At 38.8% G+C, this 27,204-nt stretch overlaps 1 protein-coding gene across 19 annotated transcripts in view; it reads right to left on the bottom strand.

The window, feature by feature from the left end:
- The window catches only part of ARMH3 (armadillo like helical domain containing 3), a 181,164-nt gene that overhangs the window by 70,369 nt on the left and 83,591 nt on the right, over window positions 1-27,204 (bottom strand). For all 19 annotated transcript variants that reach the window (XM_067024827.1, XM_067024822.1, XM_067024831.1 and 16 more), the window contains 3 exons: window positions 23,643-23,725; window positions 22,985-23,111; window positions 11,126-11,201 (listed from right to left, as the gene is read on the bottom strand). In XM_067024827.1, coding sequence (XP_066880928.1) covers window positions 11,126-11,201; window positions 22,985-23,111; window positions 23,643-23,725 — 286 coding nt within the window. The remainder of the gene's footprint in view (window positions 1-11,125; window positions 11,202-22,984; window positions 23,112-23,642; window positions 23,726-27,204) is intronic.

Genomic DNA, 27,204 nt, shown 5'->3' with positions numbered 1-27,204 from the left:
GTGAAATTCTTCCTTTCAGTGTGTTATTTTGGCAAATAAAGTTTACTGAAGTGAGTGTTGCATGTATACGTTAAGAGCTACATAAGAATAATGTTTCTATACCTCACAAATTTATATTATAAATTTGAACAGCTTCTAATTCTGATAAGATGTATATTGGTAAGCCCTAGAGCAACCACTAAAGCAATAGTGAAAAGAATCATTAAAGAAATCAAAGTGCTATATTAGAAAATGTCCACTTCATGCAAAAGAATGCAGTAAAGAAGGTACAGAGGAACAAAAAAGACCTGAGACACATAAAAAACTAGAAATGAAATGGCAGACATAAGTCCAATTATATCAATAACAACATTAAATATGAATGTGATAAACAATCTGATCAGAAGGTAGAGATTATCAGACTGAATAAAGTGACAAGATCCAATGATATGTCATCTACTAGAGACACATTTTAAATTCAAAGCTACAAATAGATGGAAAGTAAAAAAAATGGAAAAAAAAAAGATTTGTCAAGAAAGAAAGAAAAGCAGAGACAATTCAACAATAAAAGTTGGAGACTTCAATACCCATTCTTTAATAATGGATAGAACAACTAGGCAGAAGATCAACATGGAAATAGGAGACTTGAACAACACTACAAATCAGTTAGATCTAACATACCCTCAACCATAGTAGAATATATGTTTTCCTCAAGAACATATAAAACATTCTCCAGGATATATCAGATGCTAGACCATAAAACAAACCTCAATAAATTTAAAATGACAGAAATTATACAATGTATGTTCTCCGACCAAATTTCTTTCTATTGTTGATTTCTAATTTCATTCTATTGTGGTCAGAGAATATACCTTGTATTATTTCTATCATTTAAAACTTATTGAGGTTTGTTTTATGGAAGAGCAAACTAAGCCTAATGCAAGTAGAGGAAGAAAATAAAAAAAACAAGAGTGGAAATAATGAAACAGAAAAAAGAAAAACAAAAGAGAAAAATCAATGAAACCAAAAGGTGATTCTTTGAAAAGATCAACAAAATTGACAAATTTTTAGCTAGACTAACAAAGAAAAAAGAGGAAATTCAGATTACTAGAATTAGACATAAAGGAGAGAACATTACTACTGACCTTACAGAATAAAAAAAGTAACATTATGAACAACTGTATGCCAATAAACTAGACAACTTAGACAAAATGGACAAACTCCTAGGAAGACACAAATTACCAAAACTGACTCAAGAAGAAACAGACAATCTGAACAGACCTATAAGAAACAAAGAGAATGAATTACAATCTCAAAAAAACTACCTGTGAAAAACAGCCCAGGCCCTGGTGGCTTCACTGATTAACTGTACCAAAGATTTAAAGAAGAATTAATACTGATTTTTCACAAAGTCTTCCAAAAAACAAGAGAAGGGACCATTTCCCCAACTCATTCTATGAGGCCAGCATTACCCTGATACCAAAACCAAAGACATCACCCGATAACTGGCAGTTGAGTGAGTGGGTGCATAGGGATCGCTGGGCGGCGGGGACTCGTTGCCAGACCTGATCCTCCTGGTGTGCATTTCTCCGCTCCAGGCCACACAGACCACGGATCACGGACCAGGGACCCAGCAACACTTTTTTCTGAACATCCCTGGATAAGGTAAGACTGCTGGGGAGGGGACAGATGCCTCTCTCCCCAGTGCACCTCCTGGCCCACGTGGGGACAGTTCTAGGCACCAGAATTAGCTTCCAAGGTTCCAAGGTTCACCGCAGGCTGGCCTCAGCCAGAGCGAGCATGCCAAGAAATTTTCACCATCATCTTCGGTTAATATCACAACCTTTGTGCATGCATGAATAAAGTTTCCTTTTTTTTTTCCCTCTCACTGCAACAAAGGAACATCCATAACTGAGATGAATAAAAATATAGTAATAAACAAAAACAAACAACCCCCCCAAAAAACCCAAAGACATCACAACTACAGAGAAATATCTCATGAATATGGACACAAAAATTCTTCACCAAAATATCAGCAATCTGAATGTAGCAACATATAAAAAGAATTATAAACCATAACTAAGTGAGATTTATCCTAGGAATGCAAGATTGGTTGGTTTAACACCTGAAAATCAATTAATGTAATATAACCATATCAATAGAATAAGCAAAAATCACATGATTGCCTCAATAGATGCAGAAAAAGTAGCTGACAAAACCCAAGACCCTTTCAATGTTTAAAAAAAAAAAAAGCAAGAAACTAGAAATAGAAGGGAACTTCCTTAGCCTAATAAAGAGCATCTACCAAAAAAAAAACAAAAAAACAAACCACAGCTGTTTTTAATAAAGTATTAGAAAGAAAATTTTAAAACACCTATAATCTCTCTAACCAGAGATAAGAACACATTAGTTAGTTTCCTTTCATATTCTCTTTTTTTTTTTTTTTCCATTTTCATGGCTTTCAGGATCTTAGTTCCCCAACCAGGGATTGAACCCGTGTCCCCCTGCAGTGGAAGCTCAGAGTCTTAACCAATGGACCACCAGGGAAATCCCCTCATATTCATTTTGAAGACATTCTCTTTTACTACAATGATGACAAGATGGCAGACTGCTCACCTGAAAATAATAAAGCCAAAATTTCATGATCAAACATCTCAAAGGGCTAGAAGTGATGGAAAACATAAACTCTCCGTTCAAACTATTTTCCCATCAATGATGCCAAGATGCAGACTAACAGCCTAAGTTTCAGTGTTCCCCTAATGTCAGCCTGTAATAATATCATTTTGATCTCTGGTCCCTTTTAAGTCCACATGAGGTGGAGCCAAGGGAACTGAGCAAAGTTGAATATGTTAGGTACTTGCTTGTCTAGAATGAAGTCCTGTGCAGATCATCAGAACCGAGGCTGGTAAGACCCCCAGCTATGCACATTCAGGATGGCAATTTTTTTAAAAAGATAATAATAATGAACATTTACATAGCATTGACTATGTGCTAGGCACTATTCTAAGTGGTTTTCATATATTGTCATTTAATTATCTCAACAATGACGCAGGTTCCATTATTATCTTCACTTTACAGATGAGGAAACTCAAGCAAAAAAATAGTTAAATAACTTATTCAAAGCAAGCAGTAGAGCTCAGACTTAAACTCAGACAACCTAACTCTAGAGTTCCTGCTCTTAAACAAGCAGATGAGCAAACCTAAAAACCAAAAGGAATGAAGACATGCAGAAAAAAAAGTGGAATCTCCATTTCTATACCTTATCAGTTAAGTTCCAAATTCAGCCTGATTCAAATTAAGAAATCAGAGTCATGGTTATCTCAAAAAGAACAAAGTGGGTGCTGGGAAAACTGGACATCCATATGCAAAAAAAATGAAGTTGGACTCTTATCGTACACCATGTAAAAAACTTCACTCAAAATGGATCAAAGACCTAAATGTAAAAGCTAAAACTATAAAACTCTTCAAGAAACATAGGGGAAAAGCTTCATGACTTGCAACGACTTCTTGGATATGACAACAAAAGCACAGACAGCAAAAGAAAAAAATAGGTAAGCTGGACTTCATCAAAATTAAAAACTTTTGTGCATCAAAGGACACTACCAATAGAATGAAATGGCAACCCATGGAAAGGTAGAAAATATTTGCAAACCGTATATCTGATAAGAGATTGATATCCAGAATACATAAAGAATTTCTAAAACTCAACAACACAACCCAATTTAAAAATCCTCAAAGGACTTGAATAGACATTTCACCAAGGAAGATACCAAATGGCCGATAAGCACATGAAAAGGTACTCAAAACCACTAGCTATCAGGGGAATGAAAATAAAAAATCACAATGAGATATACTTCACACCCACAGGGACGGTTATGATTGAGAAAAAATAGAAAATAACAAATGCTGGCGAGGCTATGGAGAAATTCGAACCTTTTTTTTTTTTTTAAGAAGACGTTGAGGGTAGGAGTTTATTGATTAATTTATTTATTTTTGCTCTGTTGGGTCTTCGTTTCTGTGCGAGGGTTTTCTCCAGTTGTGGCGAGCGGGGGTCACTCTTCATCGCGGTGCGCAGGCCTCTCACTATCGCGGGCTCTCTTGTTGCGAAGCACGGGCTCCAGATGCGCAGACTCAGTAATTGTGGCTCACGAGCCCAGTTGCTCCGCGGCATGTGGGATCCTCCCAGACCAGGGCTCGAACCCATGTCCCCTGCATTAGCAGGCAGATTCTCAACCACTGCACCACCAGGGAAGCCCCGAAACTCGAACCTTTGTGTATCCCTGATGGGAATGTAGAATGGTATGGATGCTGTGCAAAAAGGTATAATTATTCCTCAAAATATGAAAAAACAGAATTACCATATGATCCAGAAATACTACTTCTGAGTATATACCCTAAAGAAGTGAAAGCAGGTTCTCAAATATTTCTACACCCATTTTCACAGCAGCATGATTCATAGTAGTCAAAAGGTGGAGGATGCAAGTGTCCATCAATGGATAAATGGATAAAGAAAATGTAGTATATATATACGACGGAAGACTGGTCTTTAAAAAAAGGAAGGAAATTCTGTTACATGCCATGACATGGAAGAACCTTGCAGATGTTAGGTCAAGTAAAAAAGCCAGTCACAAAAGGACAAATAGTGTAAAATTTCTCTCATACGGAGTTCCTAGAGCAGACACAGAAAGTAGAATGGTGATTTCCAGGGGTTGGGAAGAGGAGGGAATGAGGAATTATTGTTTAATGAGTACAGAGTTTCAGTTGGGGAAGATGAAGAAGTTCTGGAGATGGCTGGCAATGATGATGGTGGTTGCACAACAATGTGAATGTACTTAATGCCACAGAACTGTAGACTTTAAAAATGGTTAAAATGGTAAATTTTATGTTACATATATTTTCCCACAATTTTTTTTTAAAGCAAAATGGAGAAAGACCCCAAGGGAATTTCAGGTTGAGGTAAGGAGGGGTTTTATATGCTCAAGTCACAGCAGCCCCAACAAAAAAATCTTAATATTTCATTATAAATATCTGAATCTCCTAAACCAAGACTTCTTTACTGCACTGCAGTTCACCAAGCTTAGATACAACCTAATGCAAAACCTCACTTTGCAGCATAAACCAAGTTAGGGTAAAAGAGATGATTAACCACATGGGATTCAGTGTTTCATTTTTCATTTCTAGCTGTAGTCTTAAGAGATTAGGGAACAGCAACTATTAGAATAATATGTAATGTTCCCAGGCATTGGGGAAATGATATTATAGCAGTCTAATTTTGGTGCTTTGTTTTAATCTGCATAATGCTTTTCATTCTCTGTAATGGGAGATCTGCAGGGTCTGATTAACAGAAGAAAGGTCATTAATGATAAATTCTGACCCCGGGGATAATCTGAGCCTGCCTGTCACTTTAGAGCAGACAACTGAACTAGACGATTATGTTCGTGTACTCCTTGCTACTCAAGAGCCATCTGCCCAATGCCTCTGCTTCTATCATTAGTCACTTTAGTCCATATTTACTTTTCACTAGACTAAGTTGCATCTTTCAGCTGAAGTGCCTGGCATCAAACTGCTCCCCCTCTCAGCTCATCAGTATCCATTCTGATAAGAGAGCTGTGACTAAGAGGCAAATTTTGTAGCCCAAACAGGTGCATGGGCAAAGGGATTTGGGGGGATTTTGCCTGGCTGAGACCTTCTATTCCCTTCCCAACTCTAACTCTGTGGCCATCAACAGTGGCCTTGATTAATGCCTGAGGGTATTCCATACCCCCCACCCCGTGACAGTCAGAATTCTATACACAGCCCACTCCAAAGGGTGTTATTCTCAATGAACCCCTGTTTCCAGAGGGTGCTGATTTTCTTGTTCCTTAGAGTCCCCAGCAGAGTGCACATTTAAAGCATTCCGTTTTTTTTTTTTTTTTTGAGGGAGTATTCTTTAGGATGAAGGAAAATAGCTACATAAGCACATAAGCAGGAGGGAGGAGCACACCTCAGCATCAGAACAAAAAGACCAGTGGAGCAAACAGGGGGACAAGAGGCAATCTCACTAGGTGAACAATTAAGAGACTTAGAAAGAAATACACTAAATTCTCATTCCAAACCCCAGGCTTGTCACTAACCCCAGCAGTATCTAAAAAGTCATTCTCAAAGACAAACTAAACTTTAGCTTAATGCATTCCAAATAAAAGGAAAAATTAATATATTAACCATAGAGTAATATCATAGATCAAACTTCATCCGCCGTAAGAAAATTACAGATCAGGAGAAAAACCTATTTGCAGTCATTTAGCCACTATTTCTGTGAGCAACAAGAGAACAGGATTGTGAACTTGGTGCTAATAAAATGCTCATTAAGTGAAAAGCAATACGATGTTAATGTGAAGAGATTTATTAAGGGCTTCAAATTACTTACCTTGAAAGTTCTTTGGTTAGATGAAGATCAGATTTTAGTCTAACATTTTTCTTTTTCTCTTTTGACTAATTAGGTTAATAGTCAGCAGACATCTTCCCTAAAGTACAGGACCTCACTGGGGTAGCCTGCTAAATGGTGACAGGAAATATCTGGCATAGAAGTCTCCAAGCAAAACTTCTAAATGTTTTCCTTCCAGCCCTGCACATAGCCCCTCAGGGTATTTTTCCTTTGGGGATCAGTAGATATGTGAAGGCCGCTGAAGTAACAATTATTCCAAGTGGAATTTTAAAGGTGGAGCAATACTATTTTATTTTTCTTGTGGCAAAGCAACCCTCTGATGGGGAGGAACAAACATAGGGCCTGTATGTTAATGACATCAGGTGTTTCAATAAAAATAGCAGTTTCTAAGCAAGCTGCATTTTAAGAATCTCTCTGAAGGATCAAACAGGAAGAGAGAGACAAATTGTTTAAACACAAATAACTTTGACAGTTAAAGAACTAGCATGACTAAGCCAGGAAAGACAAGTAAAAAGCAAACAGACTGACACTTGAGCAAATTTAGGCCTCCAAGCAAGTAGAAGTACTTTTAATTTTCACTGTCACAATCTAAACTCCAAAAAAAAAGAATGGTCTGCAGCCTTTCTGCTGCTTTTCACTGTTGGTGAGATACTGTTAGGGTTGCCATTGAATGCACTGCGTTCCAGAGGATCCCAAAGACATAACTTGTAGCTGTCATCAACTGGCAAACCAGTCTCGGAGGCCCTCCCAGCTGTTATCTGAAAATTTCACACGCAACCCAATTCCTTGCCGTGATTATCAAAGAACATACATACTACAGGAGAGGTGGCTGTTCACTCTGCCATAGAAATCCTTTCCAGGGGGTTTCCCTGGTGATCCAGTGGTTAAGATTCTGCACTTCCACTGAAGGGGTTTGATCCCTGGCTGGGGAAGTTCCCCATGCCATGTGCAGCCAAATTTAAAAGGAAGGAAGGAAGGACAAGAGGGAGAGAGGGAGGGAGGGAGGGAGGGAGGGAATTAGGAAGGAAGGGAGAAAGAGAGAGAGAGAAAGAAGGAAGGAAGGAAGGAAAAAAGAAAGAAAGAAAGAAAAGAAAAGAAAGGAGAAGAAAATCCTTTCCAGGTGTAGGATCAACAAAAGAAAGAAAGAAATCCCTTCCAGGTGTGGGATCAATACAACCTTTACAAACAACATAAGTAAATGTTGCATACCATCACAACTTTACTACTAAGCCTTTATACACTCTGTCCTTGATAATCAATTTGGTGGCCAGAAGTTAAATATCCCATAGTATCCCTGGGAGACCCACAGGTCCAATTTTCTGACAGTCTCTTGTTTTCTAAACCACCCAAAGTTAACAGTGTCATGGATGTACAACACAAGGCTCTTAAGAAGCAAAACTAAGGAGCATGAGGCAGCACTCATTACCACTGGCTCAGTGGAATGCTGACTTCTTAGGCATACCAGTTATTTGCCCTCAGCTAAGAGAATACTAACTTGGAGAAAAGAATACTCCTTGGAACACCCTTATTCAAAGCAACACAGCCTACCTACAAAGAAAAGCAAAATATCTTTTACGGGTAACATTTCAACATTTACAGAAGGGATAAGTGAAGACATACTTATGAAACATTCTAAGGAAGGCTCAGAATGCTAAAACAGAAAAATGGTATGGCAATTCCTCAAAATATTAAACATAAGATTACCATACAATCCATCAATTCCACTTCTGCGTATATTCGCAAAAGAAGTGAAAGCAGGAACTGAACAGGTATTTGTACACTCATGTACAAATAACCAAAACCACAACAACCAAAAGGTGGAAGCAATCCACTTGGGGTTTCATCAGTGATGAATGGATAAAAAAAATGTGGCACATACATAAAATGGAATATTAGGGCTTCCCTGGTGGTGCAGTGGTTAAGAATCCGCCTGCCAATGCAGGAGACACAGGTTCGAGCCCTGGTCCGGGAAGATCCCACATGCCATGGAGCAACTAAGCCCGTGCGCCACAACTACTGAGCCTGTGCTCTAGAGCCCACAAGCCACAACTACTGAGCCCGTGTGCCACAACTACTGAAGCCGGCGTGCCTAGAGCCCATGCTCCGCAACAAGAGAAGCCACCACAATGAGAAGCCCGTGCACTGCAAGAGAGTAACCCCCACTCACCGCAACTAGAGAAAGCCCATGCGCAGCAACAAAGACCCAATGCAGCCATAAATGAATGAATGAATGAATGAATAAATAAATAATCAGGAATATTACTCAGCCTAAAAAGGAAGGAAATTCTGACACATGCAACAACAGGGATGAACTGTACAGACATTACACTAAATGAAATGACCAGTATTTTATAGTTTACTAAATACTTTAACATACGTTACATTATATGTAATTCTCACAACCACTTCCCCGTAAAACAAATGATATCATCATGACCTCCATTTTATAGATAGTGGAAAGAGGTCCAGAGATGCTAAATAACTTGCTCAAGATCACATATTAAGTGGCAGAGACAAAAATTAAAAACCCAGTTTCTCTAACTCAAATTTCCATGCCCATGGCCCTTTCAATACATCATACTGCGTTTTCTGTTTACCTCCATAGTAGCCTTTGATGTAACACTACAGAAGGAGGTGTTACTATAAAAGAAAGAGCCCTGGACTTGGGAATTAGAAGACCTATGATTAATTCTCAGCTTTGCCACACAACAATTGTGGGACTTTCTGCAATTCAAATATCCTTAAGACTCAGTTTCCTCATTGGTAAAAAGTATATATTTTTTAAGTTTATAATACATGCTATAGAGTTTGATGACTGAAGATGACAGCAGTTTAAGAAAGAGCAGCAACAAGTTTAGCACTTATTAAGCGAAAATAAATGTTAAAAAGGAAAAAAGTAAACTTTTGCAGGCTTAGCATCACCAGTATTTCCCCCTGATCTGGCTTTAGGGTGATAAGTGATATTCTAACACATCTTTCCAGTAATCTCTTAAAAAAACTGACTGGATCTTTGATACTTTTTACATATACTCCAAGTCTAATTCATTAGCAACAGTGAGGATGATATAATTACTCTCTGCAGCAAGTTCATCAAAGAAGTTTGAGGAATGAAAATGGAGGTATAGGTAGGCCTGGTAGAGACCTACAAAGAGAAGGAAGAGGTCATGGTTATCTGCTCAAAGCTCAGGCCAGTCGTTTCTGGGCTATTCAGAAAAAGGACAGGCCAATAGCTTAAAACAGCTGTTTGATGGCCCTTGGGAAGAATGACAGCAGCCAAGCCAGAAGCCAAAAGCAACAAAGTAGGAGATAAAGCAAGCATAAAGGGTTGTGATCAAGGAAACAGGCCCCAGATGAAAAGGAACTGCCTGGAAAGCCTAAGTAAATACATGAATAAATAAACACAACATAAATTATATCCATATGCACTTCATACTATAGCCCGGAATCTGGCGTTTCTTTCAAACACTCATATTTGTCATACTGCCCTTGGGTCACAAAGGGATATTTGGGAGAAAGCAGTTTGTAATTCCTGAATCCTACAGAAAATCACATTTATCATAAGGCCTTACTACAGTATCTGCCTTATTTGCTCGATGCAGTTATGTATTTAGTTGTGAGATTTATAAAACCGTGTTTACTACAAAATGTCTCAGGTCAGGTAAGGCAGATCAACCTTCAACTCCTTCAGTACAATCTTGTTAGCACATCTCACCCCCATGGTCTCTCATCCCAGCCCTCCCAACACACACATTTCACACTTTCTTTTGTTCCCAGATTTGCCAAACACTAGTACATCACTGCAGGGAGAGGACATTTTACCTTAAAAAAAAAAAAAAAAAAAAAAAGGGCAAGAAAAGAAAGATATAGAAACAAACACCACAATCCCAGCTCTGTCAAAAATTAGAATCTATACCAAGTTGTAAATGTGCATTACTATTACTGGAAATGTCTGGCAAGGCTTACATCTGGAGCTAAATCAAGTTTCCCCATCTGTTGGGTTTGCCTCTTCTACTCAATGTTAATTTTTCAATTGTTGCAAGAGCAATATAATAACTGTTGAGAAAATGAAAAATGATAGGCACAAAGGGAGCAAGGCATGTAAGAAAAGTCAGCTTTAGGTTTCATAATACTGAAGGCACATTCTCTCCATTTACAAACAGCTCACTCCTGTGAGTGTGTGCTACTTCCTCAAAACCCTAAACCAACTCCATGTCTGACTCAATTTTATCTAATACATACAGCACTCTATAATTGCCTTGCTGTTTCATAAGAAATCTAAAATGACTTAGCCCCATGAGCTCCATTTGGCTCTGTTTACCACAAATAGAAATAGCTATGTAAAGCAAAACATCAAAGTTCCAGGTCCCCATGAGTCATTCATTCAACTTTTGGAGAATGACAGAAAAAACTGCCACAGAACAGCTTTCAGATGACCTATACACAGAACACACTTTGGCAACAAAGACGCTGAAAAGGGCTTGCAACCATCTCTTGGTAAGAAAATTCAGAGAAGAGCAAACACTGTGAGCTATTTCAATATGACAAAATGAAAGTCACATGCATTCCTGCTTTTCTTGATCAAATATGACAATTTCTTCCACTCCTACAGACATCAGGGCTTAAAATAGTGGTGCTGTTCAACACACTCCACTTAGAAAGGTACAAGAAACCTCAGGATGAGCCAAGGAACTCTGATGAAAGAGATAAATCCTCATTCCTCACCTGATATTAACCAACGCGTGGGTCACCTTGCTAGCTGCTTCTTTCCACTGGCCTGCATTGGTAGAAAGCCTCAGGACTGTAAAAAAGGAAAGAACAAAGATGTGTCAGACCCCTGGTATAAAACACAAATATGAGGAATGAAGACACATCGCAGAATATCACTATTAGAATAACCAAACGGAGCCTGGGCCAATCTTCTATTTAAGACATCTTCATCTAGGGAAAAAACGTAAGGGCTTATTCTCAACTATCTTTACCACAAACTTTTTCCTCTTTTTTTCACTTTCTATCAAAATATTCCACTCCTCCTCTGCCTTGGGTTCCCCTCTCTCCACTCCCTGCTAGTTTTTGCATTCATTTAAAATCTACACTGGGGTGGTGATGGGTCACCTGATTGCCACATTTATCATTTCCCTAATGGCTGGGGCTGATTTAGTGGAACCGGCCAGCTGAGTAAGTGCCCCCTCCTGCTCCACATACAGTAAGTCTTTCTCCTGAAGGTCTAAGCTGGGTCAAAAAGGAAAAATAACCTTGCAAGATACAAAATGGTCATGTTTCAATCAAGAAGTAACCTGTTTTAGTTCCTCTGACTTAACTGTGTGACATGCAACATGAATCAACAGGAATATTCTTCCCTTCTCTGACCAAAGTCTCTTTTCCACCCTTACTCACAGGAGAAGGAATGATGGAAATACAGATCATCATATCCTCTATCAGCTATGAGCTTCATGGTCACACATTACAGTACCTACACTATTTTAGAAAAGAGACAAACCAGCACGTGCTCCTTGAAAGAGCAAGCATATGGTGGGCACTCCAAGCATATGTGGTTTTTTTTGTTTTTTTTTTTTGTTTTCTTTTTTGGTACACGGGCCTCTCACTGTTGTGCCCTCTCCTGTTGCGGAGCACAGGCTCCGGACGCACAGGCTCAGCGGCCATGGCTCATGGGCCCAGCCACTCCGCGGCATGTGGGATCTTCCTGGACCGGGGCACGAACCCGTGTCCCCTGTATCGGTAGGTGGATTCTCAACCACTGCACCACCAGGGAAGCCCCAAGCATATGTTTTTAACGAGTGAATAACTAATATGAGCTAAACATGTAGAGAGTTTACTATGTGCCAGAAATTGGACAAAGGTTATATGCAATACAGAATACATATGAGACTCAGAGGAGACAAATAATTAATTGATCAAGTTCATTCACAGAGTTGTAGGTAATGGAGCTAGAATTTAAACCTGGAGTGAATGGTTCTACAACCTGTACTTACACAGTGAGTGGTTAAGAGTGTGAACTCTGAAGCCAACTGTCGGAGTCCCAGTCCAGCCCCTGCCACTTACTAGAGAATAATACCAATACTTACATGAAAGGATAATCATGAAAATCAAATAAGTTACATATAAAGCTTTAGATCAGTGCATGGCACATAGTAAATGTTATATAAGTATTAGCTATTATGAATTTAAATAGACTTGTCTCCCAAACAAATAAAAGAATGTACCTGAGACTTTCTCAAAGGTTGGAAGCCACAGTCTAAGTAACATTAAGAAATGTGTAATCAATCTGCATAGGAACTTTACATCTGAGTACCATCACTACCTACTCCTGACCAGTATTCCTCTAGCAAGAAGAGTAGTAGCAGCAGGTCTACTAGAGGGAGGGCCTACAACTGTAATAGGGAAAGAAAGTTCATCTGGCTGCTCTGCATCTATTCTGGCAATACTTCATTTTTATAAATTCATGCAATTTTATGAAAGAGAAGATGGAAGCCTTAATAAAACATTATCAGAGTGCTGCTTTTCTAATTTACAAGATTTAGTGAAGGGGAACTTGGTATAGTTTCAAGTTAGAGCTCTACAGTCTGAACTCAGGTTTCACCTAGTGTTTGTGCAAATTTATTCACGTAATGAACAAAATTGTTTCAAGCAGGTCAGATGTATTTTTTTCAACTCAATTGCAAAAACTGTTTAGATGCATCTGTTTTTCACTAGACCCTCCACTAAATCATAAATTCTCTGATGGTGAGGGAACACGGAATTGAGCTGAATTTTACTCTCCTTACCTCAGAGAGGTATTTAACTCTGTCCATGTATTATTTCTCTGTTAACATCCTGTCACTTCTGTTCTTAGTGAACAAGCACCCAGATAACCTCATCACTGCATTTCCCTTGGAAATGCCATAGGTCTTTATATTCTTTTCTAAGTTACCAAATTTAAACACAAAATTATCTCAAAATGCCCTAAATGCCTCAAGCTAAGGTTATCATTTATGTAGTAAATTATGGTACACAAAAATAGCATACTACGTGGCCATTAAAGAAAGAGAGTTAAGTAACAGCAAAAACTGGAAACCGTAATTTCCATGAAAAGAAGGAATGGTGGGGCTTCCCTGGTGGCACAGTGGTTGAGGGTTCGCCTGCCGATGCAGGGTACAAGGGTTCGTGCCCTGGTCCGGGAAGATCCCACATGCCGCGGAGCGGCTAGGCCCACGAGCCATGGCCACTGAGCCTGCGCATCCGGAGCCTGTGCTCCGCAATGGGAGAGACCACAACAGTGAGAGGCCCGTGTACCACAAAAAAAAAAAAAGAAGGAATGGTTAAATAAACTACAACCATACTATGCAAAAAGAGAGAGCGGGAGAGAGAAAGAGACCTAAGAAAACTACAAAAAAAAATAGGAAAATGTTCTGACAGTTTAAAAAACACGAAATAGGAAAACATGATTACAACTATGTAAAACTATGCATACAAGTAGACTAATATACAACTATGAAAACAGTGGTCATACTAGAAAGGAGAGATTGTAAAAATTTTTTTACCTTGCTTTTTCTTTTCTAATTATCTTTTTTTTTTTAATTAAAAAAACAGCTCAAAATATGGCATCATTTATGGTTCAGGGCAGCTTGTGTTGAGGTCCTTCCTATTCAGTGGATATCACTTCACTAAATTAATGCCATAGGAATATTAAATGTGTGCCTTTATCAAAAAAGTCTCAGTGAGCCTTCCTCTTCTAGCCATGATGGAGTATCAAGACATAATTAACCTTCCTAACTCAAACAATAGAAAACTGAATAAAATATATGAAACAAGAGTTTTCAGACACTGGACAACAGGTATATAGAACTGTGATCCCTGAAGAAGGAAAACAAACAAGGTGAACCCTACAATTACCCCAGCTTACTATGTGAAAGTTTCTAGCCTACAGGGCAGGGAACAGGAACTTAAACAGAATCCAGAAGTCATGCCAAGCCAAAGACATAGAGATGAGCAACTGGACAGGCCAAGGCACCTAGAATTTGTGGGGTAGAGTACTGCAGAGGAGGGAGTTTGACAGGGAACTATGGAAGTTTGTAGAGGGGTCCTCTTACATCTTTTGCTGAGCACCGATCTTCACACAGGGAAGAGGAAACTACCCAAAGCTGGCAGTGAAGAACCACTGGACAAGAGAAGAAATTGTGGTGTTCATGGAAGGCTCCACAAATAAAATAATTTGCGTTTCTACCAGCAAGAGTGGAAAAACCTACTAATACATGGGTTATCAGGTAGAGTCTGCAGATGGGTACTGCATTAGTAATGGGGCCAAATTAGCCCATAATAAAAGTTGCTCTCAACCTGCCCTAACAACACTTAAAAGCAAACCCTAAAAGGATGAAACTGATTCCACACAACATTACTGCATTCCAGAACAAAGTCCAACATTATATAAAGAAACATAAGAAAATCAAGCACTTACATTAACATTACAATGTTATAAATCCAATTTAAAAATTACCAGCATTCAAAGAAGCAGAAAAAAATATGACCCATAAGCAGGAGAAAAATCAGTCAATAGAAACAGATCTAGACATGAAGAGAGATGATGGAATTAGCAGAAAAGGACATTAAAACAGCTATTGTAAATATGCTCCATATGCTCAGGAAGATTGAGGAAAATATAAACATGATGAGGAAAGAAATGAACATATTAAAAAAAGAAGCCTAAATAGAACTTCTAGGGAAGAAAATGCTTTATGTAACAAAAAAATACACTAGGATGAAATGAATTGAGATGAACGAGATTAAGAGCACATTAGAAAAAATACAGAAGAAAAGATCAGTGAATCTGAAGAATGAGGAATAGAAACTACCTAAAATGAAAGACAGGTACTTCCCTGGTGGCACAGTGGTTAAGAATCCACCTGCCAACGCAGGGGACACAGGTTCAAGCCCTGGTCAAGGAAGATCCCACATGCTGCGGAGCAACTAAGCCCGTGAGCCACAACTACTGAGCCCACATGCCACAGCTACTGAAGCCCATGCACCTAGAGCCCGTGTTCTGCAACAAGAGAAGCCACAATGAGAAGCCCACACACCGCAACGAAGAGTAGCCCCCACACACCGCAACTAGAAAAAGCCCGTGCGAAGACCCAACGAAGACCCAGTGCAGCCAAAAATAAATAGTATAAATAAATAAAATAAAATGAAAGAGAGAGAAAAGACCAAAAAAAAAAAAGGAAAGAAAGGAAAAAATACCCACAGAGCTTTAGTGACCTATGGGACACTGTCAAGAGGTCTAACATATATATAATTGAAGTTCCAAAACAAGAAAAGAGGAGAGGGGACAGAAAAATATTTGAAGAAATTAACAGCCAAAACTTTTCCACATTTGATGAAAATTAGAAATCCACAAATCCAAGAAGCTCAAGAGACTCCAGGAAAAATAAAGAAAACCATGTTAAGGCACATGATAAACTACTGAAAATCAGCAATAAAGACAAAATGTTAAAAGCATGCAGAGAAAAGAGATATATACAGAGAAATGAAGCTAAGAATGACAGTAGACTTCTCATAAGAAACTATGTGAGCCAGAAAACAACAAAATGACATTTTTTTAAGTATTGAAAGGAAAATTCTATATTCAGCAAAAATGTCTTTAAAAACTGAAGGTGAGACTCTACTTCTAGTATGGCAGAGTAAGCCTACTTCAGCCTCTCTCTTCTGCTGATTACAGTTAAAAATCCTGTATAAAATATAAAAAGTACTACCTGAGGGGTCTGAAAATTAAACAAAAGCAGACAGATTATAGAGGGGAGTCAAAACTTGGAGAAACACCCACAAAAGTGGGTTTCCAGGGTTTCTCTTTTCCTATTTTTCTCTGGCAGGTTTGCCTCAAGATCCAGTCACAGGGATGCATGATAAAGGAGTTGGGTGGATGGCTAAAACTTCAACAGAAACCTCATCTTTCTGTAGACAGAAACCAGGAAAAGGGAATTCTGCTACCCAGAGAACATAGAGGGAATCCTGGACAGACCAGGAGAAAGTGTTCCACTAATTGCGCATATGAAAGTTAGGCTCATGGGAGCTGACCAAGCATGGAACAAATACAAAGTAGCAAAGCAAACCCTTTAAAAACTAAACTGCTATTTGAACTGCAGTCCAGTCTCCTGAGTGGTGAGTATGTGGACCAGATCCAAAGTAGCACAGAAAGGGCTTTGAAAACTGAACTGATATTGGAACCACTACCTACAGAAAGTGAGAAAGAACCTGTGGTCTAACAGGATTGATTGCCTACTAATACCAAAAGAAAAACAAAAAAACCTCCAGATTATAACTGAACCCTGAGTCTACACAATATAAGAAAAATGTCCAGGATGTAATCCAAAATGACTCAACTTATAAGGAACCAGGACATACAAAGAACCAGGATATACAATAAAACAAGAAAATGTGACAAATTCTCAAGAGAAAAGACAAACAGATGCCTGATGTGACACAGATGTTAAAATTATCAAAGAGTTTTAGAGCAACTATTACAAATATGCTCCATAAGAAAAAGGCAAACATTCCTGAATGAATGGAAAGGTAGAACTTCTCAGGAGAGAAACTGAAACTATAAAAAGGAACCAATTAAAACATTTAGAAGTAAAACATATATTATGTAAAATAAAAAATTCTCTAGATGGATTTAATAGCAGAATGGATTGACACAGAAATCAGTAAACCTAAAGACAGAACAATAGAAATTATTAAACATGAAGAACAGGAAAAAATGGGGGGAAAAACAGGGCCTCAGAGACCTGTGTAACAGTATCAGAAAGTCTAACATTTGTGTTACTGTAGTCCAAGAAGAAAGGGAGAGAGAAATTAAGGGCAGAAAACAATTTGCAAAAAAGAATGGCTGGGGCTTCCCTGGTGGCACGGTGGTTAAGAATCCACCTGCCAGGTTTCCCTGGTGGCGCAGTGGTTGAGAGTCCACCTGCCAATGCAGGGGACGCAGGTTCAAGCCCTGGTCCGTGAAGATCCCACATGCCGCAGAGCAACTAAGCCCATGTGCCACAACTACTGAACCTGCGCTCTAGAGCCCGTGAGCTGTAACTACTGAAGCCTGCGTGCCTAGAGCCCACGCTCCGCAACAAGAGAAGCCACCACAATGAGAAGCCCGCACACTGCAACGAAAAGTAGCCCCCACTTGCCGCAAATAGAGAAAGACTGCACACAGCAACAAAGACCCAATGCAGCCAAAAATAAATAAATAAATTAAATTTTTTTAAAAAGAATGGCTGAAAACTCCCAAATTTGGTGAGATTCAAGATCCTCAGCAAACCCCAAACAGGATAAATACAAAGAAAAACCAGGCCAAAACATATCATAATCAAACCTTCTGAAAGCCAAAGATAAGGAAAAGTAATTTAAAAGAAGGGGGAGAAAAACAACACATTACAAACAAGGGAACATGATTCAAATGAACACAGATTTATTATCAGAAACCATACAGGCCAAAAAAAGGGGAATAACATCTTCAAAGTACTTAAAGGTAAGAACTATAACTCAATATCCTATATCCAGCAAAAATACCCTTCAGAAATGGAAGAAAACAAACAACAACAAAAAATCTTGTCACCAGAAGCCCCAAAAAATGGTACAGAAAATACTTAAAGACTGCGAGAAATTATATCAGAAAGGAATTTGGATCTTCAGGAATAAAAAGAGCAACAGAAATGGAAAACATATAGGCAAATATAAAACATATATTTTTCCCTCTGAAGTTCTTTAGAATCTGGATAATTGTCACAAGTGAAAATTATAGCATGGTCTGGTGGGGTTTTCAATGTAGATGTAATACATATGACAACTATAATATCAAAGTAAGTGTGGGGGGCTGGTGATTAGAGAACCCTATATAGTAGCAAAGCTTGTATATTTTACTGAAGTGGTACAACACTAACTCTAAAGTTGGCTGCATTTAGTGACTTGTTTCCAAAGAACAGAGCACAGAACAGGAGGAAAAAAGCAATCCTGCAGAGGAGAAACTTTGCAAACACTTCCTTAACCAAGTGATCAAGATTAACATCACCAGTGATTAAGTCATGTTAATAACATATACCCTTGATGTGATGAAAAGGCCACTCTGACACTGTGGCATTCTTCCCCCAAACGCATAACCCTAGTCCAACCATGAGTAAGCCATCAGACAAACCCAAATTGAAGAAGGTTCTCCTCAAAACTGTCAAGGCCATGAAAAATGAGCAAACACTAAGAAACTGTCAGATAAAAAGAGACTAAGGAGACATCACGAGTAAATGTAGCAATGGATGAGATCCTGGAATACAAAAGGAACATCAGAGGAATTAGCAGAATCCAAATAAAGTCTAGAGTTTAGTATATATATTTTTTATTGTGGTAAAAAACACCAATCATAAAATTTACCACCTTAACCTATTTCTAAATGTACAGTTCAATGATGTAAAGTATATGTACACTGTTGTGAAACAGATCTCCAGAACCTTTTTGTCTTGCAAGACTGAAGCTCTGTACCTATTAAACAACTCCCTTTGCACCCTCTCCACCACCCCTGGTAACGACCATTCTGCATCCATGAATTTGACTACCTTATATACTTCATATAGGTAGAAACCTTTTGTGACTGGCTTATTTCACTTAGCATAGTATACTCAACATTCATCCACATTGTAGCATGTAACAGGATTTACTTCTTTTTAAAGGCTGCATAGCAACCCATTATATGTATATATCACATTTTATTTATCCATTCATCTGTTGATGGACATTTGGGTTGCTTCCATCTTTTGACAATTGTGAATAGTGCTGCTATAAACACGGGTATGCAAATTTTTTTTAATGGGCATAAAATCTGAACAAATCCTTCACCAAAGAGATATGGATGGCAAATAAGAATAGGAAAAGATGCTCAACACCATTATTCATCAGGAAAATGCAAATTAAAACCATAATGAGGTTTCGCTACACACCTGTAAGAAGCCAAAAAAAAACATGCCGGCTAGGATATGGAGTGACTACAACTCTTGCATATTGTTGTAAGTAATGTAAAATAGTACATCCACTTTGGGAAACAGTTTGGCAGTTTCTTATAAAGTTCAACATATACTTACATAATACCCAAAAATCCCATTCATAGGTATGTAACCAAGTGAAATGCAAACTTGTGTTCACATAAAACTGTGTACAAAAATGTTTACAGGGGCTTTATTTACAATCGCTAAAAACTGGAAACCTCCCAAATGTCCTTCCACTGATAAATGGATAAACTAAGCTGGCATATTCCCACAATGGAATATTATTCCATAATAAAAATGAATGAACTACTGATACATGCATCAACATGGATAACTTCAAACAAATTACTATGTATAAGAAGCCAGGGCTTCCCTGGTGGCGCAGTGGTTAAGAATCTGCCTGAGAACATATATACAATGGAATAGTACTCAGCCATAAAAAGAAATGAAACTGAGTTATTTGTAATGAGGTGGATAGACCTGGAGTCTGTCATACAGAGTGAAGTAAGCCAGAAGGAGAAAAACAAATACCATATGCTAACACATATATATGGAATCTAAGAAAAAAAAATGTCATGAAGAGATTAGTGGTAGGATGGGAATAAAACACAGACCTACTAGAGCATGGACTTGAGGATATGGGGAGGGGGAAGGGTGGGCTGTGACGAAGTTAGAGAGTGGCAGGGACATATACACACTACCAAATGTAAATTAGATAGCTATTGGGAAGCTGCCACATAGCACAGGGAGATCACCTCTGTGCTTTGTGACCACCTAGAGGGGTGGGATAGGGTGGGTGGGAGGGAGGGTGACACAAAAGGGAAGAGATATGGAAACATATGTATATGTATAACTGATTCACCTGTTGTAAAGGAGAAACTAACACACTATTGTAAAACAGTTATACTCAAATAAAGATGTTAAAAAAAAAAAAAAAGAATCCGCCTGCGAATGCAGTGGACATGGGTCCGAGCCCCAGTCCGGGAACTTCCCACATGCCGCGGAGCAACTAAGCCCGTGCACCACAACTACTGAAGCCAGTGCACCACAACTACTGAAGCCTGCACACCCTAGAGCCTGTGCTCCACAACAAGAGAAGCCACAGCAATGAGAAGCCTGTGCACTGCAATGAAGAGTAGCCCCTGCTCACCACAACTAGAGAAAGCCTGCGCGCAGCAACGAAGACCCAAAGCAAACAAAAATAAAATAAAATAAAATAAATAATTTTTAAAAAAGAAGCCAGACTCAAAAGACTGTATGATTTCCTCTATATATATTTTTTAGGAAAGGCAAAACCATGCAGATGTGGAACAGATCAGTGGTTGCTAGGGATTGGGGTGGGTGGAAGAGTTGACCTCACAGGAGCATAAGAGAAGTTTTTGAGATAGTGAAACCCTTCTATATCTTGATTTTCTGTGATAATTACACTTCCATATGCATTTGTTGAAACTCAGAATTGTACATTTAGGGTGAATTTTACCATGTATGTAAATTATACCTCAAAAAATTTGACTTAAAACAAATGTTTTTTTCCACCAGAAGTTTCCTCATACTTTATACAAAACGGAGAGCACTGAAACATGCCACCTCCTACAATTTGTTGTGTTTCATTTAGTGAAATTTTCACTTTCCTATTTGTACTTTCTTGGTTACCATTTTAATTCTGTTAGCAGATTTGAGCATTCCCAGATGTCCTCTCTTATCTTACTGCTGTGGCTACAAGGGTTTATCTCATTTGTGTATATGGCACAGTTGAGCAGCTAAGTCAGACGTCTATAAAATATCTCCCCCACTCCAATTCTCTTTCTTTTCCTCACTGAAAGACATCTTTGTTCATCTATTAATGGGTGCTAAAGCCTCTGGGGTAGCTCTTCACCCTTGGAAAATCCTACATTCTTGAAAACAAGGACATTGGTAAAACCGGGTACATGCAAACCAAACCAGGGTACTCTGAGCACCTTTTGCCAATGGGAAGTTTGCCAGAGGGTTCTCATGGAAGACTTCCTAGCTCCCAAAAAAAAGAGACATGTATCTTGATGTGACAGTGGGAACTTAATATCCTGAGGGGAGCTGACTTGATACTAAAGCTATTACACTGAGAATAAGAGAGCAGGGAAATAGAAAAAATTCTGTCCTCCTAGGCAATCCTTCTTTTCCATGGTTTGCTTCTATCTACTCTTTCTCCAGGTATTTGTTCCAAATCCCCTCTACCTTTCTCATGATACAGGAGTCCCAAGCAAAATATGAACTTTTCACGAATAGACCCAATGAAAGGGATAAAGTAAACTAATCGACAGTGACAAAAAGCAGGTCGGTGATTGTCCAGGGATGGGGGGTGAGGGATAGAGGTGGTAAAAGGGACATAAAGGGACACAAGGAAATTTTAGGGAGGGGATGGATATGTACATTATCTTGATTGTAATAACAGCTTCATGTACATATACATATGCTAAAACTTATTAAAAATTGTATACTTTAAAAGAATGCAGTTTGGGACTTCCCTGGCGGTCCAGTGGTTAAGACTCTGCACTTCCACTTTAGGGGGCGCGGGTTCCATCCCTGGTTAGGGAACTAAGATCCCGTAGGCTGCATGGTGCAGCCAAAAAATAAATAAAATTTTTTTTTAAAAACAGTGCAGTTTATTATATATCAATTATATCCCAATAAAGCTAATAAGTTGGAGGGGGTTTTTTTGGTTTTTTTTTTTTTTTTTTTTGCATTACGTGGGCCTCTCACTGTTGCGGCCTCTCCCGTTGCAGAGCACAGGCTCTGGACGCGCAGGCTCAGCGGCCATGGCTCACGGGCCCAGCCGCTCCACGGCATGTGGGATTTTCCCGGACCGGGGCACGAACCCGTGTCCCCTGCATCAGCAGGCGGACTCTCAACCACTGCACCACCAGGGTGCAACTCCAACCCAAGTTGGAGTTTTTTAATAGACAGCTTTATTGAGTGGTTTTCTGTTTCTGGGCACTATAAAGACCTTTCAAACTTAGGTAGGTTTGAGTAGCCTCTTCACTCAAACTTACAGGGATACATGACCTCTTTCAGAAGTAAATTATACTCATTACAGCTACAGAGTAAATTTTCAGTGAACCAATTACCAAAAGGTTTGCAAGAAAGATTTTTATCTAATGCCCACTTCCTCTTGTGAGTTATGCTAAAAATACCTAGGTACATTAAAACTCCTTAAAACCCTGTACCTTCTCAAATCACACAATGTTCCCTTGGGATCCAAGCTCTTTTGTTTGCTGCTGTCAACTCCCACCCACTCTCACTCCCATCTCACTGGTATTCACTAAATCCACAAGCCTCCCTATTCTCTCTCTTTCACAAACATCAAGAAAGGGCTAAAGGGATGTTAACCAGCTTTCTACTGAGATGAATTCTGAGTTCCTGAAGGCAAAGAAGTCCACATATACTTTCTTATTGACTGAGAAAAGGAGACTACATAGTTCTGTGCCAAGCAAGGGCACCAAGCAACTAGAGGAGAATCTTTTGTAGTCTTTTCCTCTCATATACCAAAAATCACAGCTGATGGGGAGAGAGAAATAAAAAGAAGACAGCTTACCCATGGAGTAGAGGTTATCAAAGCTCTGGTGCATGCGGATAATCTCATAGTAGAGTTCATCATAACTGCTGGGGGTAGGCAGGAAGGTATCGCCATATGTGATAAACATATTAAATAGGTTCACAATCTAAAAAAGAAGCAAAAGCCCATAAACAGGTATCATACTATGAAGAACAGAAGGGTATTATCAGTAGTGTGCTATAGCCAGCTCTTATTGTCTTGCAAGAGTTAATTGTTAAACTTTCAGAAATTTTGTGAGCTGGTTATTAAAGTCATTATTAAAAATTAACTTATATAAACTTGCAATTCAATAAATTATATTTTAAAAAGTAGTAAGTACTGAAAAACTCACCACTTCTTAATTATTTTCTACTTTTTAGTATTAGCAATGCTCTTGAAATTAATTTACACCTCATATCTGTGTGGTGGGAATATCATATAATGGTGTGTTACCATTATCTAATGAAAGAGCCCCAGATTCTCCAAAGATATAGATGAAAGTGGGCAGCATCAGTCTAGAGATTCTGATCCAAAGGGAAAATAAAGGCCTGGTTTTCCCTAGGCTTAATCCCTAGAATACCAGCTCCTGTCTAAAACCAGCCCATTTCTGCCTTAGGGTACAGCGTCATAAAAATAAATATATTTTTTTGCTACTCACCATAAGGGCTAAGGTAAAAATGTTGTGTTTGGCCAAAAGTACAGTCTCATTTGACATAAGGAACTTCAGCAAATTTATCAAGGCTTAAAAAATAAAAAAAAAAAAGGAAAGGCATCAATAAGGTGATCAAAGCATAATCAATAAAGTTATTAAATGAAAGCAATGAAAGTAAACTAGCTCTACAGAAATCCAAAGGGGGCTAGAATAAGCACATCACAGCTACTAAGGACTTTCTTTTTTTTCTTTTTTTTGTTTTTTTTTTTGCAGTACGTGGGCCTCTCACTGTTGTGGCCTCTCCCATTGTGGAGCACAGGCTCCAGATGCACAGGCTCAGTGGCCATGGCTCACAGGCCTAGCCGCTCCACGGCACATGGGATCTTCCTAGACCGGGGCATGAACCCATGTCCCCTGCACTGGCAGGCAGACTCTCAACCACTGCGCCACCAGGGAAGACCAAGGACTTTTAAAAAGCAGGCAAAGTAGGTGTATTTGAAGAAAGCACTGACCTTCCCAAGCACATGTCTGCTCATCTGCCTACAGGTTTTTTAAAATCTACTTTTTGCCACTTTGTAAACAGCAACTGAGTTCAGAAATTTCATTATAAAATGGACATTTTAGTGTTCCAAGTTTACTCCTGCATGGTGATTTCCACATCAAATTTGCTCAGTTTACTGAGTGTCCCCTTCTCACCCTAGGATGCTAACATCCCAAGTCACCAAGTTTTAGTTACGTAACTGTTTCAAACATCACTGCTAAGAAGGAAATGTTTTAATTCTAACTGGTCAACAGACGTGCCAGATATACCGTAGAACCTACTGCTTCAGCTCTGGATAAGAAAGGAGCTCATGGACCAGAGGGCAGACAGCAGAAGCAAGAAGAACTACAATCCTGCAGCTTGTGGAACAAAACCACATTCACAGAAAGATAGACAAGATGAAAAGGCAGAGGGCTATGTACCAGAAAAGGAACAAGATAAACCCCAGGAAAACAACTAAATGAAGTGGAGATAGGAAACCTTCCAGAAAAAGAATTCAGAATAATGACAGTGAAGATGATCCAGGACCTCAGAAAGAGAATGGAGGCAAAGACAGAGAAGATGCAAGAAATGTTTAACAAAGACCTAGAAGAATTAAAGAAGAAACACCTAGAAGAATTAAAGAACAAACAAACAGAGATGAACAATAACTCAAATGAAAAATACACTAGAAGGAATCAATAGTAGAATAACTGAGGCAGAAGATTGGATAAGTGACCTGGAAGACAGAATGGTAGAATTCACTGCTGCAGAACAGAATAAAGAAAAAAGAATGAAAAGAAATGAAGACAGCCTAAGAAATCTCTGGGACAACATTAAATGCAACAACATTTGCATTATAGGGGTCCCAGAAGGAGAAGAGAGACAGAAAGGACCTGAGAAAATATCTGAAGAGATTATAGTTGAAAACTTCCCTAACATGGGAGAGGAAATAGCCACCCAAGTCCAGGAAGCACAGAGAGTCCCAGGCAGGATAAACCCAAGGAGAAACACACTGAGACACATAGTAATCAAATTGACAAAAATTAAAGACAAAGAAAAGTTACTGAAAGCAACAAGGGAAAAACAACCAATATCATACAAGGGAACTCCCATAAGGTTAACAGCTGATTTCTCAGCAGAAACTCTACAAGCCAGAAGGGAGTGGCGTGATATATTTAAAGTGATGAAAGGGAAGAACCTACAACCAAGACTACTCTACCCAGCAAGGATCTAATTCAGATTTGATGGAGAAATCAAAAGTTTTACAGACAAGCAAAAGCTAAGAATTCAGCACCACCAAACCAGCTCTACAACAAATGCTAAAGGAACTTCTCTAAGTGGGAAACACAAGAGAAGAAAAGGACCTACAAAAACAAACCCATAAAAATTAAGAAAATGGTCATAGGAACATACATATCGATAATTGCCTTAAACGTGACTGGATTAAATGCTCCAACCAAAACACAGAGGCTCACTGAACAGATACAAAAACAAGACCCATCTATATGCTGTCTACAAGAGACCCACTTCAGAGCTAGGGACACACACAGACTGAAAGTGAGGGAATGGAAAAAGATATACCATGCAAATGGAAATCAAAAGAAAGCTGGAGGAGCAATACTCATATCGGATAAAATAGACTTTAAAATATAGAATGTTACAAAAGACAAGGAAGGACACTACATAATGATCAAAGGATCAATCCAAGAAGAAGATATAACAATTATAAATATATGTGCACCCAACATAGGAGCACCTCAATACATGAGGCAACTGCTAACAGCTATAAAAGAGGAAATCGGCAGTAACACAATAATAGTGGGGGACTTTAACACCTCATTTACACCAATGGACAGATCATCCAGACAGAAAATTAATAAGGAAACACAAGCTTTAAATGACACAAGAGACCAGATAGATTTAATTGATATTTATAGGACATTCCATACAAAAACAGCAGATTACACTTTCTTCTCAAGTGCACATGGAACATTCTCCAGGATAGATCACATCTTGGGTCACAAATCAAGCCTCAGTAAATTTAAGAATATTGAAATCATAGCAAGCATCTTTTCTGACCACAACGCTGTTTGATCAGAAATCAATTACAGGGAAAAAAAAAAGCATAAAAAACACAAACACATGAAGGCTAAACAGTACATTACTAAATAACCAAGAGATCACTGAAAAAATCAAAGAGAAAATCAAAAAATACCTAGAGACAAATGACAACAAAAACATGATGATCCGGGCTTCCCTGGTGGCGCAGTGGTTGAGAATCCGCCTGCCAATGCAGGAGACACGGGTTCGTGCCCTGGTCCGGGAAGATCCCACATGCCGCGGAGCAACTAAGCCTGTGAGCCATGGCCGCTAGGCCTGCGCGTCCGGAGCCTGTGCCCCACAACGGGAGAGGCCACAACAGTGAGAGGCCCGCATACCGCAAAACAAACAAACAAAAAAAACATGATGATCCAAAACCTATGCGATACAGCAAAAGCAGTTCTAAGAGGGAAATTTATAGCAATACAATTCTACCTCAAGAAATAAGAAAAATCTCAAATAAACAATCTAAACTTACATCTAAAGGGATTAGAGAAAGAAGAACGAACAAAACCCAAAGTTAGCAGAAGGAAAGAAATCATAAACATCAGAGCAGAAATAAATGAAACAGAAAGAAAGAAAACAATAACTAAGATCAATAAAACTAAAAGCTGGTTCTTTGAGAAGATAAACAAAATTGATAAACCATTAGCCAGACTCATCAAGAAAAAGAGGGAGAGGACTCATCCATAAAAAGAGGGAGAGGACTCAAATCAATAAAACTAGAAATGAAAAAGGAGAAGTTACAACAGACACCGCAGAAATACAAAGCATCCTAAGTGACTACTACAAGCAACTCTGCGCCAATAAAATGCACAACCTAGAAGAAATGGACAAATTTTTAGAAAGGTATAACCTTCCAAGACTGAACCAGGAAGAAACAGAAAATATGAACAGACCAATCACAAGTAACGAAATTGAAACTGTGATTTTAAATCTTCTAAT

The sequence above is a fragment of the Kogia breviceps genome, chromosome 2 (genome assembly GCF_026419965.1).
Source record: "Kogia breviceps isolate mKogBre1 chromosome 2, mKogBre1 haplotype 1, whole genome shotgun sequence".
Lineage (NCBI taxonomy): Eukaryota > Metazoa > Chordata > Mammalia > Artiodactyla > Physeteridae > Kogia > Kogia breviceps.
The sequence above is the reverse complement of the archived record's forward strand: the minus strand, read 5'-3'. Positions and strand labels throughout refer to the sequence as shown.